The sequence below is a fragment of the Macrotis lagotis genome, chromosome X, assembly GCF_037893015.1.
Source record: "Macrotis lagotis isolate mMagLag1 chromosome X, bilby.v1.9.chrom.fasta, whole genome shotgun sequence".
Taxonomy (NCBI): Eukaryota; Metazoa; Chordata; class Mammalia; order Peramelemorphia; family Peramelidae; genus Macrotis; species Macrotis lagotis.
Window position 1 is genome coordinate 467,350,057 of NC_133666.1, and position 18,913 is coordinate 467,368,969.

The 18,913-nt window shown below is 34.9% G+C and overlaps 1 protein-coding gene across 11 annotated transcripts in view; it reads left to right on the plus strand.

The window, feature by feature from the left end:
• ANKRD12 (ankyrin repeat domain 12) overlaps positions 1-18,913 on the plus strand; it is a 202,872-nt gene that overhangs the window by 163,839 nt on the left and 20,120 nt on the right. For 8 of the 11 annotated variants that reach the window (XM_074201603.1, XM_074201602.1, XM_074201598.1 and 5 more), the window contains 2 exons: positions 7,572-7,670; positions 9,444-9,587. In XM_074201603.1, the coding sequence (XP_074057704.1) occupies positions 7,572-7,670; positions 9,444-9,587 (243 nt within the window). Of the gene's footprint in view, positions 1-7,571; positions 7,671-9,443; positions 9,588-15,085; positions 18,906-18,913 lie in introns of those variants that run through there. The other 3 variants (XR_012471634.1, XR_012471635.1, XM_074201605.1) reach the window with 2 other exon arrangements.

Genomic DNA, 18,913 nt, shown 5'->3' on the forward strand with positions numbered 1-18,913 from the left:
CAAGTGAAAAAATCCAACTACTCCGGATAAAATGTTTTCTAGTGGATCCCTGCATCACCTAGAGCAATTCAAAAGGAGGTCTGGGGAAAACATTTATTTACTGGATCCCTCTAGCATGATGTGGCAATTAAGAAAGATTTCAACAAAAATTTCTCTGGTGGATCCCTTCAGTATAGAGTAATCAAAATGAAATTCAGGATGAATGAATTGATAAAAAAAATCAAGCTTTTAATATCTAAAACTCATCTGCCACAAAAAAAATGAATTTGAGATACAAAAGGTATAACCCTTGAGGTATAAAACTATTTTCCTTTGCATTTGGAGCCCATAATAATACTAAACAAAGTGTCCAGATTAATGCCATAATAGGACAAGTCTAGATCTAAAAATAATAAAATATAACAAACATGAGTGAATCCCAAAGCTGAGGGACTCCCAAAAGAGGAGTAGGCACTTAAGAGTGATTGGAAATCAACCCCTCAGATTCTAGATGAGATGTCTGGGTTCTTGACATGCTAGATCTAGCAGACTAGGTAAACTGGGGGGGGGGGGTAGATTAGGAAGGTAATACCTGGTTAAACCCCAGAGATGTCCTCTCTTAAGAAAGGAAACAAAAGCAGTGGATGGTCAGTAACTTAGGCCAAGACCAGTTAAATATATAGATCACCCTATCAGTTGCTTTTAGACAAACCTTTGGCATTGCAATAAGTCCTTTTCCACAAAGTACTATACAGTTCCTCCCAAAACTTGTACTAACATGGAGTTTAGTCTCCAACCAGAAAAATATTCTTTAGAGAAGGCAATGACTGTTAAGTGCCTACTATGTCCCAGCATTATACTAAGTGTTTTACAAATATTATTTCATTTGATCCTCATATTATTGAGAAGTAAGTGCTGTCAGCCTCTTTGTATGATTGAGGAAACAGATTTAACTGAGGTTAAATAGACTTGTTCAGGATCACACGTCAATTAAGTGTCTGAAGCTAAATTTAAATTTATCATCCTGACTCCAGGCTCAGTACTCTGGTCACTGTGCCACCCAGCTGCCTCTTTTAAAGTTATCCCCTTCCCATCATGCCCACACTGCCCAAGTTGACTGTCCTTATTCTTCAAATAGAAACTGCATAAGATCCTCTTGGAGCTTCTTGCATGAGGAAATCAATCTGTCTCTGTGTGTGTGTGTGTGTGTCTATGTCTCACATCAACCCCCAACACTGATACACTACACTGCCTGCTGTCTTCTTTAGATAGAAGGCTGCATTCTTGGATCATTCTGCCTAGGGAATTCAAATTTTCTCTACAACTCGGCTCCTTTGGGAAGAGAAAACTACATAAGCATAGGTTTACATATCCATACCTTTATACTTCCCTTCCCATTTCACCCTCCTCACTTGCATTGGGCTGCTCTGTTGTACTTCAGTCTTATGCAAACATAAGAGGAAATCTCAGAAGAGAAAAAGGGGAACATGATCTGGTCACTTTTAGAGATTATAAGAGAAGATAGCCCCTCAAGGAGCCTGATCTCTTTGGCCCCCAGCTAGCCATTCACCTTAAAATACTTGTATTTGCTGTCAGTAAGACCTCAGGACACATGCCCATACCCTTTTATAAAGGGTATTAATTGGATATTACTGCAAATCAGTTACTTGTTAAAAATAAATGAACTGGGGGCGGATAGGTGGCGCAGTGGATAGAGTACTGGCCTTGGAGTCAGGAGTACCTGAGTTCAAATCCGGACTCAGACACTTAATAGTTACCTAGCTGTGTGGCCTTGGGCAAGCCGCTTAACCCCATTGCCTTGCAAAAACTAACTAAATAAATAAATGAACTGCTAGCCCCAAAAAATTATTAGGCTGCATTTATATAACAGTCTAATGTCCAGAACAAAGCAAGTAATCCACTTTGCACTCTGTCCTAATCAAGCTATATTTAGATTACTGCATTCTGTTTAATTAAATGTTTTAGGAAGGAAGTTGCTAAATGTGAACTTACATAGAGGAACATGTCCCAGATTGGTAGCAAAACCTGTTGAAGGAACTAAGGATGATTAGCCCAGAGAAACCCTGGAGAGAAAATGGAGTAGGAAATGGTCTTAAATTTGAAGGGTTATCTTGTAAAATTAGACTTTATGCAGAGAATGGATTATTGAGAAGTTCAGGAAGCCAACTCTCAGTTCAATGTTAAAAAGAACATCCTTAGAAAAGGGGAAACCCCTTCTGGTATCATGGATATTCCTAGTCACTGGAGGTCATCAAATGAAGAGTCGGACATTGTAGAAATTACATGCATCAAGCACTGTCATCTGGGTAACTTCTGAGATGCTTTTCATCTTGTAAATTATATGATTCTATAAAAATTCTTTATTGGGAGTTGTCTATATACAGGTAAACCTCAATTATCTCTGGTTTGTAGCACATTTTAAAATACTGAATTTAAATTACGTTAGAATCTTTTGCTTAGGAAATGGGACTGATTTTGAAATTACAATCTAAACTAGTAACACCTCATGGATGTCATTGTCAGGGAATTAAGTGTTCTAATTCAATTTATCTGGCATTTTGAAGGAAAGATGCTTCATTTGGTGATTTTACTGAATTTAGCTCCATTGAGTGCTAAAACTTAAAAATTTTAATCAAGGGGGCGGCTAGGTGGCGCAGTGGATAGAGCACCAGCCCTGGAGTCAGGAGTACTGGAGTTCAAATCCGGCCTCAAGACACTTAATAATTACCTGCCTGTGTGTCCTTGGGCAAGCCACTTAACCCCATTGCCTTGCAAACCCCCCCCAAAAAAAAAATTTAATCAAGGAAGGCAGCTAGTTGGTGAAAGTGGATAGAGCACTGGCCCTGGAATCAGGAGGACCTGAATTGAAATTTGACCTCAGACACTTAATAATTACCTAGTTGTGTGACCTGGGGCAAATCACTTAACCCCACTGCCTTGCAAAAAATATAAAAAAAATTAATCAAGTTTATGAACAGACACCAAAAAATTATTACATATCTATTATTATATACTGTGATGTAACTTTCCCCAGGGAATTAGTAAAATGTATAATTTGCTCTTTCTCTAAAATGCCTTAACCTTTTGGAGCCTTTAATGCTTGTTGAATCTTTGACTGATTTAAAATTTTGTTGGTTGTCATTTCTTTCTAATAATTTCCTGTGGGTTAGAGAAGCAAAGATAATCTCACTTGTTAGAATTGTATCTAAAGGAAGAATAAAATGTTAGGATAGTGAGTTTTCATTCCTTCTACTGCCTAATTTCTTAGAGAGGGCTTACATAAACTAGATGAATCAATCATTCCTCAGTCTCTTGTAATACAGCTTCCATCTTTTATCTTTCTGATGAAATGACCCTCTTGAAGATCACTAGTGACTTCCTATCATCAAAACAATCACCTTTTCTCAGTGCTCTTCTTTGATTCCTTTTTAACATTTGAAATTATGAATTAACCCCTGTCCTCTGGATATTTTCTTATTCTTTGGCTTCCCTGATACTTTATTTTTCTGCTTCCTCTCCTAAGCTACATTTTTGTTTCTCAATACCAACTGGATATATTCATCTGGATGGGGGGAGGGGAGTTGTCCTTCATTCTTGAAGAAAACCACAATATGGGGGGAAGTGATGTCATAAGCATGTAAAATGGATTTGAGTGAGGGGGTGCTGAGCTAAGTCCCCAGCCTCACTTTCTCCTCCAGAATCATCTGGATCCAGTGGCCAGATATGGATCAGGACAACTGGAGATGGCTCTGAATGCAAGGCAATCAGGGTGAGTGACTTGCCTAGGATCACACAGTTAGAGTCAAGTGTCTGAGGTCAGTTTTGAACTCCTGTCCTGACTCCAACGCCAGTGCTCTATCCACTGTGACACCTAGCTGGTCCATCTGGATATCAGCTGAATCTCAAAATGTCAAATTGAATTTGGAAGAAACTCTTTAAAAAAATCTATTTTCCTTCTGAATTTTGAGTATACATCCTAACAACTTCCAAATTCTGTTCATTCTCTCTCCAAAATAGCTTCTACATCCATCACCTCACTATTTCCCATTGCCATCATACTAGTTTAGAATCTTATTAACTCTTACTTAAACTATTTCAGTAGCCTTCTTCCATGTCTTTTTTTTACTCTTCACCCCATCCAAGCTAATGACATTCCTGCCCCTAAATATCCCCATTCAAAATCCAGACAAAACACACCTACAAAAGTAATCTGTTCAGCTACAGCCACAAAACTCCAGTTAGAAAATTTGTTTTATCAATGGTTGAAGGACCAAACTCTTACTTGACTTTTCCTGAAGCCCCTTCCTAATCAAATTTCAAACCTTTTTGGTACTTAGTCATCTTCCAGTCTTGCATTCTACATTGCAACCAAATTTACTGCCTGCTAAATCTCAACAGATCGTATGTTTTTTTGCTGTTCTCCATATCCTGAAATGGACTTTTCTGTCCACCTCTACAATCTTTGCCTATTTAAATCCCCATTGTACCTCAAGACCCAGATCATAACTTCCTTCTCCCTGATTTTTTTCTTGATTGACTTATTTCTATCCTACAGTTCACACCTGAATACAATGAAGAAGATTCCACAACATGCTAAATTGTCTAATTTCAATTAAATCCTCACTGCACAGTACTCATCCTACATTCTTAATTTATATCACATTCATCACAAAATAACTAGGTGGCAGAAGCATAGTGAATAGACTTGGTATCAGAAAGACTCGTGTTCCAGATTTCAAATCCAGCCTAAAACACTTATTATTTGTGTGACCCTAAACAAGTCACTTAATCCTGTTTACCTCAGTTCCTCATCTGTAAAATGAACCACTCCAGTAGCTTTGCCAAAAAAAAAAAAAAAAACCCTAAGGATCATGGAGCATTAAATTCAACTTGAACACAGTAACTATAATAAACTTTCCCTTCAACCTTCCTAGGCCTTCACTTTCCTTCCACAGATGACCTGATTATACTGGGAAAATTGAAGCCATATCCCATGAATTCTGTTATCTATTTTACTCCTTAACTTTAAATCCCTCTACATCATCTCTCCTTATATCCTTTGCTCCATATCATAAAGGAGGAATGCTCATTCTATTTGTACTCTTTATTCCATCACTTGCATCTATTCCAGGAAACGTCCCATCATTAATTCCTCCCCTCTCCTGTCAGTCCCTTTTTATTGATGCTTTACCTGCTGCCTTTAACCTTCATAGGTGTTATCTATTTTTTAAAAAAACTTAAATTTCCTACCTCCTCAAACTCAAATTAACCTATTATTCCCTTCATTTCCAACCTCCTAGAAAATAATTTATTCTCACTGCCTCATGATCTCTTTTCATTTCTCAGCCCATCTCAGCCAACTTTTAATAACTATTCATTTCTCAGATTGCTTTAGGCAAGCTTAATAATAATTGCTCTAACTGAAAAATCTCTTTAGTAGCTGATATCCTTTCTTTAGCCTCATTCCTTTGACTTCTTAGTTTTTGACACTGTTGAATACTTCTTCCTGGTCATTCCTCCTTGGGCACTGTAATTTACTGGTGTTCTTGCTATTGGTTGCTAAAACCATCAATTTTGAGCTAAATAGATAATAGATTTAGAGCTAGATGAGACCTCAGAGTCTATCTAGTCCAAGTCTGTTATTTGATAGATAAAGGAAAATGAGGCCCAGATAGGTTATGACTTGTCCTAAGTTTCACAGGAGGTAAGGAAATAGAGCAAGACTTCTAAATCCAAAATCAGCATGCTTTCTACTTAACTGGGCTGCCTCTTGCATCCTCTTTTCTCTTTGTAATAACAAATTTCATCTGTATTGGATTATCTGTATTCTCACTTGGTAATCTCATCAGCTCAGTATTTTCAGTTATCTTTTCCATGTAAATGATTCTCAAAAATATATCTGCAACAACCCTAATCTCCTGAGCTTTAGTCCCACATAGCCCATTGCCTGCTGAGCATATCTATCTTGATGTCGATTGAGCATCTCAAACAAATACCTAAAACCAACTGAACATCTCTCCCCTTCTGTTGAAGGCATAATCTTCACAGTTAACTGAATTCATTGCCTCCAAATTGTTCTTGATTCATATCTCTCCCTCACCCATCATCATGTATACTCAGTTGCCAAGTCTTGATTCTACCTTCCCAGCATCTTGCATCCATCGTCTTAAATCACTTGGCCAACACCCCACCTCAGGTGCTCATCACCTGACCTCTGAATTAGTTCAGATGTCTCCTACTTGGGTTGCCTGCTTCCAATCTTTCCCCATCTTCCACAAAACTTTTTAAATAACCTTTCTAATTCTGACCATGTCACTTTGCCACTCAAAACCTTATTTCCTCTTGCCTTGAGAATTAAGTACAAACTCCTTAGTATAACCCATTGTAGATAGTGAAATGGGTAGAGTGCCAGCCCTAAAGTCAGGAGGACCTGAGTTCAAATTTGACCTCAGACACAACTAGCTGTGTGACTGTGGGTAAGTCACTTAACCTTAATTGCCTTGCAACCAAGAGCTATCTCCAGTCACCCAATTCATATCTTGCCACTTGATCCCAATGGCTCTGGAAGAGAAAGTGAAGCTAGTGATATAGCACAGTACCCCGTCACTCAAAATTCATGTACAGGTCATGGCATCACTTCTCTGATGTCAATGATCTTCAAAAACGAAGGATAACATCATCAAGATTTTCTATCCTTTGACTTCAAATCTTTTCACAGATATTAAAATCAACCTCTTTTACATACTCTATAATCCAAACTTCACTGTGATTTTCCAATTTAGGAAATCTGCCTCTATTGTACAAATCAGCTCACATGCCTAGAATGCATTTTGTCCTTATTTGTGTGTAAGATAAGCATATGGAATTCTTTTCATCCTTCAGGCTTCAGTTTAAAAAGCATCTCTTCCAAGAAGTCGTCTTCCAAGATTCCCCACTTGTTATTATTCTCTTCCTTGTATATACTTTTTTGTGTATATGTTGTATCCGCTCGGATAGCCCCTTGTTCCTGTCTTTCAAGCATTTACATTCTGTTTTGTGTTATTGTTATTTATGTACATGTCTATCTCCCTGCTTCTTGTAGACAGAGACCACATTTTATTTGAGTTTATAAACTCTTCAATATCAAGCCCAATGCTTTGAATAAGTAATAGATGCTTAATAAATATTCATTTAATGATTTTATATATAATCTGCATCATATTGTTATCCAAGGGTGAAGGGAAGGATGGGTGAGATGGAGAAAACTTTACAAAAATGAATGCAATTATCTTTATATATCATTGGAAAAATAAATTTTTAAAAATGAATGTTAACTTGTTGAATGGATGAGTAAAATGAATGAATTTTTAGCAACTTCTTTGACTACTCAGTTTTTTATTTTTTTAATAGGTAAATAAAATCTAAATAAATGATATTATTTCTAAGTTTTACAGACTAGAATTTTACCCATGGCAAAACAAAATCCTCACTTATTTTTACATTCTATTTTAATAGATTTGTTATTTTTAATGTTACATGTTTTTTAAATACAGAATTTATAATTATACCATGTGTCATTTTTCCCCCCTTAGATTACACCACCTCCATCCCTGTCAGATCCACTTAAAGATCTTTTTCGGCAACAGGAAGTTGTAAGAATGAAACTGCGCTTGCAACATAGTATCGAAAGGGTACTAATTTTTAAAATTTCTTATTTTTTTAAAGAGTTTAATGTTTAATATAACTTTAATATAAATTTTACAAAGTTTATATATAACATTTAAATAACTTTAATATAAAGTTAAATTTATCATCTAATTGGACAGTGTATTTTGACAATGGATTACAGTTTCTTTCAAATACTGATTATGGTGTAGTTTTCTTTTTTCTTTTTTTTTTGGTAATTTGAGAAAATGGCCTATTTATCTGTTTCATTAAAAAAAAACCTACAGAAACTATTTTAAGATATCTTCTTTCACATAATAATTCTTGATGAAGTTTATATTGTATAAGTGACCAGAAGTCCCAGATAGCTTTCTGTCATTCTTTCTTTAATTAACAAAACCCCAACTTCTGTGATTTCCAAAGGAAGGACCCAAGCCTTGGAAGAGTTATTTGGTCTTGCAAATTTAGATCTGGCTCTTGTGTGTACAAATGAATTTAACTTTTCAGTTTCTTGATCTAAAAATAAGTATTTAGATCCAAATAATAAAAACTCTTATTCTTTTATGATTTTGTGAGGTATTACATTTGTCCTTGAATATCTCTCTTAAAGCATGCAAGAGGACTATCTACCCCAACCCAATCCAAGCAGCCCTTCAATGAGATGGATGAGAAGGTTGTAATAGCCATAGTATCTATTTTGATAGTAGCTCTTTTCATTCAAAAAAGGATATTTGTATCTTTACAGAAACTTCTGAAGACTTCTTAAAACCCTTTAAATTCAGTATTCATCTTTAATTCTTAAATTTCCTAAAATTTACTACTAAATATCTTATGTCTTTAATAACAATGTCCAGAAACCATAATAAATTGATGTTTTCAATATAAAAATGCTAATAGAAATTATATCTAGTGAATAAATATAATACAAAATTATAGCAGACTTTTTTATATTTATGCTGTGCTCTCTTACTCCTCTTTTAGGCATTTGTAGAGATCATGAAAATCTCTTCTTTAACCAGGATTTGACACTCTTTAATATATTTAACATATTGTGTAGCATTATTTAGTGTATTTCTATAGTATGTTATAACAGTATCTGCTTTATAACAGTATCTACTTTATAACAGTATCTATATTACTTTTAAAGAAAAACTATTAGAGAAAATGTATCAATAATGGAGTGACTGCTCAATTTTCTTTTCTTAGAATATGATAGGAGCTTTCAAATTCATTTATTAAATTTATGACCAAATTAACTATGAATTTTAAGGCAAAAGTTGCATTTTTAAATCTCATTTTAAAGTTCATTATCTTCATTCAGATATTTGTCATCTAAAAAGTATCAGTTTTTTAATTAATTTAATTAAAATAATTTGGATTCATTGATACTGGGAGTTTTCAATAGGTAAACTTCCTTTAGCAATACAAATTAGAGACTGTTCTGCAAGAGAGAAAAACATTCACATGTATGTGTGTGTAAAAGTCATATACCCCTTTCTGTAATTGTTAGTTTTTAAGTAGATAACCTAATATTTATAAGTATTTTATTTTTATGAAATCTTCCTATGCAAAAGAGGAACAGATAGCTCAAGAAAGAAAAAAATTTTTTCAAACACCGTCAAATCTCATTCTAGAAATTCACTAACCTATTTCTGAGCCCTTAATGAAAAGAAAGGCTCTGAATCCCCGAAAATAAAATAATTTTCAAGTAATACTTCAAGTGAAAAGTCATCATGTAGACTGTATAGATCTTTTAAAATAAATTTTTGTACTTAAACTTTTATCCTTTGTTCAACTAGGAAAAACTTATTGTATCTAATGAACAAGAAGTTCTTCGTGTTCATTATCGAGCTGCAAGAACATTAGCAAATCAGACACTCCCCTTCAGTGCGTGCACTGTTCTCCTGGATGCAGAGGTGTATAATGTGCCCCTGGATTCTCAGGTATAATGTGTTTTGGTGTGGTCAATATGTTCTTCTGTGTCAGTTAGTTTTGAAATGGAGGCAATAAGATGTAGTAGAGATGGTGAGGTTTGTGGTTGGGAGAGATATGTATTCATATCTCTGACACGGACTAAATGACCATGAGCAAGCCAATTAATCTCCCTCATCTGTAAAATGAGGATAACACCTTTTTTGGCACCCACCTAACAAATGTTGTTGTGATGAGATTATATAAAGCTTTTTTTGCAATCCTTAAAGCATATACTATGATGAAAAGTGCTTGGGGTTTTTTTGTTGTTTTTTGGGGGGTTGGGGGGTTTGTTTTAGATTTTTCAAGGCAATGGGGTTAAGTGACTTGCCCAAAGGCCACACAGGTAATTATTAAGTGTCTGAGGTCAAATTTGAACCCAGGTACTCCTGACTCCAAGGCCAGTGCTCTATCCACTGTGCCACCTAGCTGCCCCAAGAGCTTGTTTTTTAAGTCAAGGATTCAGGTCCAGCTCTGCTACTTAGTGTGACCTTAAATGTTTCTCATAACCTCTCTAAGCCTCATTTTCTTCTGTAAACTGAAAGAGTTGGATAAAACTATCTTTAAGATCTTTATGGCTCTAAATCTATGATCACATGGTTCTATCTAAATTTTATCTACTTTTTTCCTATTAGATACTCATAAAATAACCTAAAATTTAAGGGAAAGAAGGCATCTTCTGTTTTCCATTTATTTTAATCTCTTAAATATAGATGAAAAAATATTTCATTCCTATCACATAGGACCTCTAAATGCAGTTTTATTTACAAAACCATTTTAAAGAAAACAAATAGTATAGTCTTAGTCCCTTTGGGTGGTTTTCCTAAAAGATTTTTTTGAGTATAAGTTTCTTGGACCTCAAAGATTCACCCCCTATCTCTTATAGATGAGATTAAGCAAGTAAATTTAAAGTTTCAGGCATTTCTTTTAAAAAAGGGATCATAAGTGCCAAGTCTTTCTTGAACATTAGTGTGGATTATAATATTAAGGAAATACCATTTGCTAACCATAAAATGATTTATTTATCACTGTAAATGGAAAGCTCCATAATATATATATTGGAATTTGTTGAGCCTGAGTGCTATGGTCCTATAAAATATGAATTTAATTATGCAGAAGAGAAGGAGAATATGCACTATAAATAAAAAATAGTAATTGGAATTACAGAAAACAAAGCACACTATGAAAAAAAGATCTGAAAATCATAGTTATCATCATTTATTCTTTCAAAGAGATGGATATTAATAAAAGTTAAATAACTAGATTTTTGAATAAACTAATAATAAAGAAAAAATTAAACTAAACAGTAATCATCATTCTCTCAAATATATGTCTGATATTGTGATTTCACTTGTTTGTGAATTCCCACCACCCTAATTGTTTTAGTTGCCTTAAGTGCAGACAAGTTATGTGGCTGACTTGCCTAGAGTCAACCAGCCTGTAAGTGTCAGAATCATAATTTAAAATCGGGTCTTCCTAAGTCCAAATTTCTGCTATACAATACTCAATTTGCATTTATTAAGTGTTTACTATGTGCTAGGCACTGTGCTAAGAACTGCAAAGTCTAAAGGAAGGTTAAAAAAGAACCAAGTCCCCTACCCTCAATGAGCTCATATTCCAGTGTGAGAGACAATGTGTAAACAACTACATATATATGTGTGTGTATAGATGAAGAACTAAGAAGTTTTACAGAAGATGACATTTAAGCTGAACTTAGTAGGACAGTTGAAACTAAGAGGTTGAGATAAGGAGCAAGAGTATTCCAGACCTGGAAGATGGCCAGTGCAAAGGTCATGGAGAAGGAACATGGACTGATGGGTTCAAAGATCTGAATGTAGAGCAGAATAAATGCATTTCAGAATATATGGAAAAGAGTAAAGTGTAAGAAAAGAGACTTTTAAAAGTAAGAAGAATGGAAGAGTAATATGAAGTTTTAAATGCCAGAGGACTTTTCATTTGATCCTGGATGTGATAGGGAACTACTGGAAATCGCTGAGTAGGGATGGAGGTGAGAGTGACATGGCCAGACCTACAATTTAGAAAACAATGAGTGGAAAAGGATTAGAGTGGAGAGAGACGGGTAAATTAGGTAGAATGTTATTAAGGCAAACATGATGAGGTTCCAACTGATTAGATACATGGTGTGAGAATTATGAGTCAGGGATAACAGGGTGAAAGAATACTATCTCTCTTCAAATATCTGAAGAGTACTTATAAAAAAGTGATCTAGTTTTCCCCCATAATTTCACAGGCAGAAATGACTTCATAAAACCAAAGAAATTTTTATTTTTGCTAATTATAAAGAACAACCATTATAGTTAAATATGAAGGGCCATGACTGGACAAATAAAATACTGGGGAAAAAATTATTAGAGGAGGTTATTAAATCTCTGTCCAAGGATTTGTAAAGGTTTTTTTTTTTAATTTGAGATAATGGGGTTAAGTGACTTGCTCAAGGTCACACAGCTAGGTAATTATTAAGTGTCTAAGATTGGATTTGAACTCAGGTCCTCCTGATTCCAGGGCTGGTGCTCTATCCACCACCACCTAGCTTCCCCCTAAGGATTTTTTTTTAAAAAGAATGAGCAATATTTTTACAAAGTACTTTTCTCACAAGAGATCTTTCAGATAGAATAAACAACCAAATGTCCTTTACAGTTTTGCTATGTGCCTTCAGGAGATGGGATTACATGATACTTTGAGATGCCTTTTAACTCTTTCTGTCAATCTGATTCTCAACCCCTAATCATCCTAAAAAATTATTGGAATCATATGAACAAACATTTCTGTTAAGATTCAGAAGTTTACAATAAACCCTGGTAGTGACTAATATTTTTATGCTTTATCTTAGAAATGCCATACTGAAATTTTATCTGCTAATTATAAATATTTCTGAAAATCAAGAAATGATTCAAAGTATAAGATAATAGATGTAAAGCTCAAAAAAAAATTTTTTTTCCAGAGATTTGGCTTCAGAGTCTGGAAGATTTGAATTCAGATTCTCCCTATATCACATACTGTTGTGTGTGACCCTGAACAAATCCCTTAACCTCTCAGGGCTCTGGGCAGCTCTATGAGTAGCAGAGCAGGTGTCAAGCTGCATTGATTAGAGTGAGTTTCCCTTCCTGAAAGTGCTATTAAAATTACCAGTCTAACCCCTACCTTCTGCAGTTACATGGGGTCTTTATATTTGAAGCTTGACTCTAACTTGAAGAAAAGATGTGATTTCAAATTTGATTGGCTAATAATTTGGACATATAGCACTCATATAATGAAATCTTAATTTTACTAAGGCCTTTTGGTTTCGCTCTTGTAAAATGAAAGTAAAAGAAAATACTCGTATAAAACAAAGCATTTTTATAACAGTCATGCTTGTAGATTTGAGTACTGGGCAGATTTCATTTTTGGCTTATTGTTATTCACACAGCAGAAGAATCAAATATTCATAAATTTTCATTGCATATTTTTCTTACATTAGCAGATTTTCTCCCAATATTCTTTCTTCTTCCCCTCTCTGAGAACTATCCCATGTAATAAACAGTATTTTTAAAGAAATATTTTAAAGAAGGTAAAAGAATAAAAAAATCTTAAAAATTTAAACATTAGCACAATAAATTAGTATATCAAAAAAGTCTGAAATATATAAAATATACTGCATTTGTGGTTCTCTCACTTCTGCCTAGGAGTTGGGAGTACCTTCTCATTTCTCTTCTTAGAGACCATTCTTGTTCTTTGTAATTTTGCAATATTCAAGAGTAATTTTTTTAGGGGCTGCTAGGTGGCATAGTGGATAAGGCACAGTCCCTGGAGTCAGGAGTGCCTGGGTTCAAATCCAGTCTCAGACACCTAATAATTACCTAGCTGTGTGACCTTGGACAAGCCACTTAACCCAGTTTGCCTTAAAAAACCTTAAAAAACAAAAGAGTAATTTTTGTAATAGCTGGTTTGTATCAAGATCATTTTCTTTGGCCTTACTACCCAGAAGTGTAGAACCTCAGGCCTTTTTTCTTTTCCTGTTTATTTCTTTTTCAACATTTTAAAATCACTTTTTTCATGTCATTTTTCTATTTCAGCACATAGTTGGTGCAATATAACCCAGTGTGTGGGTGAATACTAAACAGTTCCAGAAAGGTTTTCCTGCCCATACATCATGGGGCATTACTGTGATACTTTCAACTCCAAAGCAAAAGACTATAAAACAAACTGTGATTAAAGAATACTAAACTACTGTAAACCCTCTAGGCTTCATTGTCCATATATGTTTAATGAGAAATTGGAATTAAATGATACCAAAAGAACTTTCCAGTACTTATATTTTGAGGATTTAGGGGGTCTCCTGGTATGTTTGATAAAATTACAGAATATAAAGAATAAATAATGGAAACAAGGAATATAGCTGCTTCACCTAGCACAGTGCCTGTCACTTAGCAAGCACTCAGTAATATTGACCCTTCTGTGACCCTTCTGGATTTTCAGTGTTTAAATTTGTCATTTCAGTCTGCCCATTTTAGACCTTAAGTTATTAGATAACAAAGTGTGTGATATTTTAAGTGAACATTTGCCTATGAAAGGGTCAGAAATTTGGCTGAGAATTGGCAATAATAGTAAAGACTGTACCATGTGGGTAAAGAGGACGTAATGAGAGTTAAAAAGTGATAAAGCTGGTCATGTGGGCGTGGAGCTGTGAAGGCAGTCAACAAGAGAGCCAGCTTTGCCTTGTAAAGAGTTCAAGGTGGGGAAGAATTTCTCTCTTCCCCCACCAGTGGCATCTTATATCACAAGTCAATAGCTAGAGGAGGTATTTGTTGTTGTTATTATTTTTCAATCCTGTTCCACTCTTGGTGAAAACCCCATTTGGGGTTTTCTTGGCAGAGATACTAGAGTGATTTGCCATTTTCTTCTCATTTTACAGATGAGGAAACTGAGGCAAAAAAATAAGTGACTTGCCTAGGATGACACAGTTAGGAAGAATCTGAGGCCAGATTTGATCTCAGGAAGATGTATCTGTCTATTCACTGAGCCACCTAGCTACCCTAAGTGAAGGATAAATGAATTAAAATTCTGTCAGGGTATTCACTTTAAATATGTGCTACTTTGTTTTGGAATTTTAAAAGCATACTCCTAAATTTTCCTTGCTTCAGGATTCTTTTTTCAGCATTGAGCCAGCATAGAGCAAGACCACATAGCACTTCAGGTGAAACAGAATCCTTGTGCAATCCCCACTTTTCCCTCAAGTCTTTTGAAAACTTTTTGGTTATTTGATTTGCAGGAATGATTATTTATAACAAAATATTACATATTTTTGCTTTAGATGTCTGGATTTAGCTATATACTGGGTAAATGTTGAATGTTACTCATCATAATCTGCTATTTATGTTCAAATTCTCAAATGAATGTACACTGTCAGTGTTGAATAGTATTGCAGCTAGAGCCTAACTTCGCTCCTAATTATCTTTATATCTCACTGCAGTGGCTCACTGGCAATACTTGTAGTTGCAACAGCTGAAAACCATACACGGTTCATCTTGTTTGTTGTAATGGCTTTGTGTGCACTTAAAGCTCAACAGCCCCTCACACCCAGTATCTGTAGCAGCCTGCATCTAAAACCACTTTTATTGCTATGCCTAAAGATAAGAGGGCTTTCCCACCAGAGGAGATTGAGAAACAGTATTGAAGCACCTGTTTTCAAAGGTTTGTCACTCATTCTCTATATGCTTATCAGTCCTAGTGTAGAAAAATTGTTGCATTGTTACATTTTAAGAGTGGAACAAATGTACAATGTTGTAAGGAATTTAAAATCTTTATGTGAGCTAAGTTATTAAAGTAAGAAGGTAAATCTATCCCATGCACATCAGCTAACCAGATACCACAAGGCTGAGACCAAAGGAGTCTGGTGACTTTTTCCAGTTCTTTTCTGTTTGACCTGCCCTGGGTTCATTGCTCTGGAGTTGCCTGTCTCATGCACTGGAGAATTTGGCTCCCAGTGTTCCAATTCTTCTACCATTTTATATTTCTGAGGATAGACAATGTTATACCTACACAAAAGGGAACTGCTAAGCAATAAAAAAAAAATTATAGAATGATTACAGTCAGTAGAGAAACTAATACACAAGCCTCATTGGGACATTTGGAATAGGGCTATACATTATCTCTTTTGCATTTAAATTGGGTTCTTTACTTTTTAGTGTTTTCTATGTGGGTGACTTCTGCTTGGCTAGTCTGCCACCACAGCTGTTGCTACTATAACTACTCAGGTGGCTCTTATCTCACTGTTCTGATATCAGTTACCTTTCAAGATCCCACAAGACCTTCTACCAAAGGAAAAAAATGCAAATTCGAGGAAGTTCTGTACCAGATAAAAGAATTGCCAATGGAACAATGAACTGAAGAAGCTAATGGAGGGAAGACATCCCCCATCCCTTCAGAGCTCAGACCATTATTCTTACTCTTAAAAGCCAACAAGAGGAGAGGGCCTAAGGAACAACAATCTTAAGGAACAATAATTGTCCCTTTAGTATATCTATATTGTTGCAGCTTAGCAGTCAATTTAAATTGTCATTGTGATCAGTAGGAAATAGAGAATATTTGTGACTGTTCCGAATTTTGGGGAAAAAATAGTTGCCACTAACACATCCCCAAGGAGTTCTTACATATCTAAATTTTAATGTTCATAGTCCTCAGGTATTTATTTGTTCAATTATTTATTTATTTGCTCAATTATTTGAGGACAGAGACTTTTTAATATCCCCTTCCCCCCCTTCTTTTTTTTGTTTTTGTTTTTATTTTTTTTGCTCTTTACTAACAAGACAGTGGATTGGGCATAATGGGTGGTCCACATTCTTTTTTTCCTTACTGACAGAGAAATTGGATATAAGATTAAGCAAAGTTTGAGAACCTAAATTTTGTATGGGTTAATCTGAAAATAACTTTTCACTAAATATTTACAAGTAAGTAAAAGTAAAACCAACCATATTGCCACACATCCCTAGTTCTCAATATACTCTTGGATAAATAAATAAAAACACAACTTAGGCACACAGTCAACTAGATTTACTAGAAGAAATGAAGCAAGAATTTTTAAAAGAGCTACATAATTATTTATAATTAAATGAGACTGCTAGAGAAAACCATTGAAAAGAAATGAGAGTTTGAGGGGGGGAATGGTAGAAAACAAATAAGAGTTATAGAGAACAAGTAACTTAGTACAAGAGATCACTCACTTCCTAAAAGAAATTACAAAATAAAACCTCTCAAGAACATTGTAACCAAAATACCAAGCTTCCAAATGAAAGAAAAAAATGCTTCAAGCAACCAAAAAGAAAGCATTCAAGTACCAAGAAATCACAATCAGAATCACACAAGATTCATTCATAGTAGAGGGTTTGGAATATTATTTTTCTGAAAGGAAAAGATATAGACTTATATATAACCAAGAATAATTTACCCAGAAAAACTGAGTATAATCCTATAGGGAGAAAAATGGATATTTAATAAGTATTTCTTATGAAAAACCCAGAGCTGCATAGAACTTTGAAATTCAAACATGAGACATGTAAATATGAATGAGCATTCACAAGAGATTAAATAAAGATGAACTTTTTAAACATTCTAATATGGGGAGATTGATGTATGAATTGCAGAAATCTATCAGGAGTAATAGAGGTTATCTTAAAGCAGAGGGCATGAAAATAATTTATTGTTTTTATTATCTTAAAAGAAAAAGAGAAAGAAGAGAAAAATACATTAAGGGGGGAAGAAAGGATGAAGAAATTGTCATATAATTTGAGTAATCGAACAGATTATACAAACATGAACCTCATTTTTCATTTGAATGGCTCTAGATCCAGAAACAATTCATTCAACAGGGAAACTGGACGGAAAGGAGAAAAGATGTGAAATTGTAGATCCTAAGGATTAAGGGAGGATTCATCTTAAGCAAAACAAATTCTTAACCAGGGAGATTAATTCTCAAAAAGAGAGAAACAAAGAATGGAAAAAAAAAGGAAGGAAAGAAGAAAACCTGCAATTGGACATTGGGGGGAGGGGGACTGGGGGAGGAAGAAGGAGGGAAGAGAAAAAGAAAGCCAGGGGAGCAAAAAGAGAATCCATTAAACATAGAGCACTGACTGAGAAAACTCACTCTCTCATAATCCTCATAAAGAGGAGCAGGACATACAAATCAAAGACAGTGACCAGTGTATCCAGAGGACTCATGAGGAAACCTGTATCCACCTCTTTTTTGTCCATGACCAATGAGGGAATTTGTTTTACTTAACCGCATATTAGCTGCAAGGATTTTGTATTTAAATTGGTAGGGGGGAGGGAAGAATTTTTTTTTAAGTACAGGGTTGAATGCAACTAGATTAGCAAAGAAGCAAATAGAAAAAAGTAAATCTTTGCAGCAAGTTTCTCTGATAAAGGTCTTATTTCTAAAATATATAAGGACTCAATTCAAATTTATAAGATTAGAGCTGTTCCCTGGTTGATAAATGGTCAGGATATGTATAGGCAGTTTTGAAAGGAAGAAATCCAAGCTGTCAATAACCAAATGAAAAAATATTACAAATCACTAATAATTAGAGAAATATAGATTAAAGAAACTCTGAGGTACCTATTAGATTGACAAAGATGACCAAATAGGAATATAAATGCTGGAGGACTGTGAGGAAATGGGCACATTAATACCCTCTTGGCAGAGCCATTCTAGAAAGGAATTTCCCAGAAAGTTATTAAATGTGCATTTCCTTTTACCCAGAGAGACCACTAATAGAACTACATCTCAGAAAGCTCAAAGATGGGGGGAAGACCCAGATGTGCACAATATTTGTTGCATTTTCTTCTGTTATGGCAAAGAATTGCAAACTATGGTGGGGGAGGGAGCAATCAAGTGAGAAAAAAAACTGAACAAATTATAGTATATGAATGGAATGGAACACCATTGCATCAGAGGAAATAAAGAAAGATACAGTTTCAAAATAAATGGAAAGATTTGTATGATAGAGTAAATTAACCAGAACCACAAGAACAATTTATCCAGTAACAATTGTAAAGACAGCTTTAAAAGATCAATGCAATGAACAACCAAAATTCCAGAAGACTATTGATATAGAATGTTACCCACCTCCTAACAAAGGTGATGGATTCAGGATGGAAAATGAGACATGTATTTTACAAAGCTAGTGTGAGAATTTGTTTTGTTTGCCTTTTCATGTTGCAAAAGAGTTTTTTGGGTTTACTTTTTTAAGGGGAGGGAGGGAAAGAGCAATGTGGGAATAGAAAACAAATGCTTATTAAATGA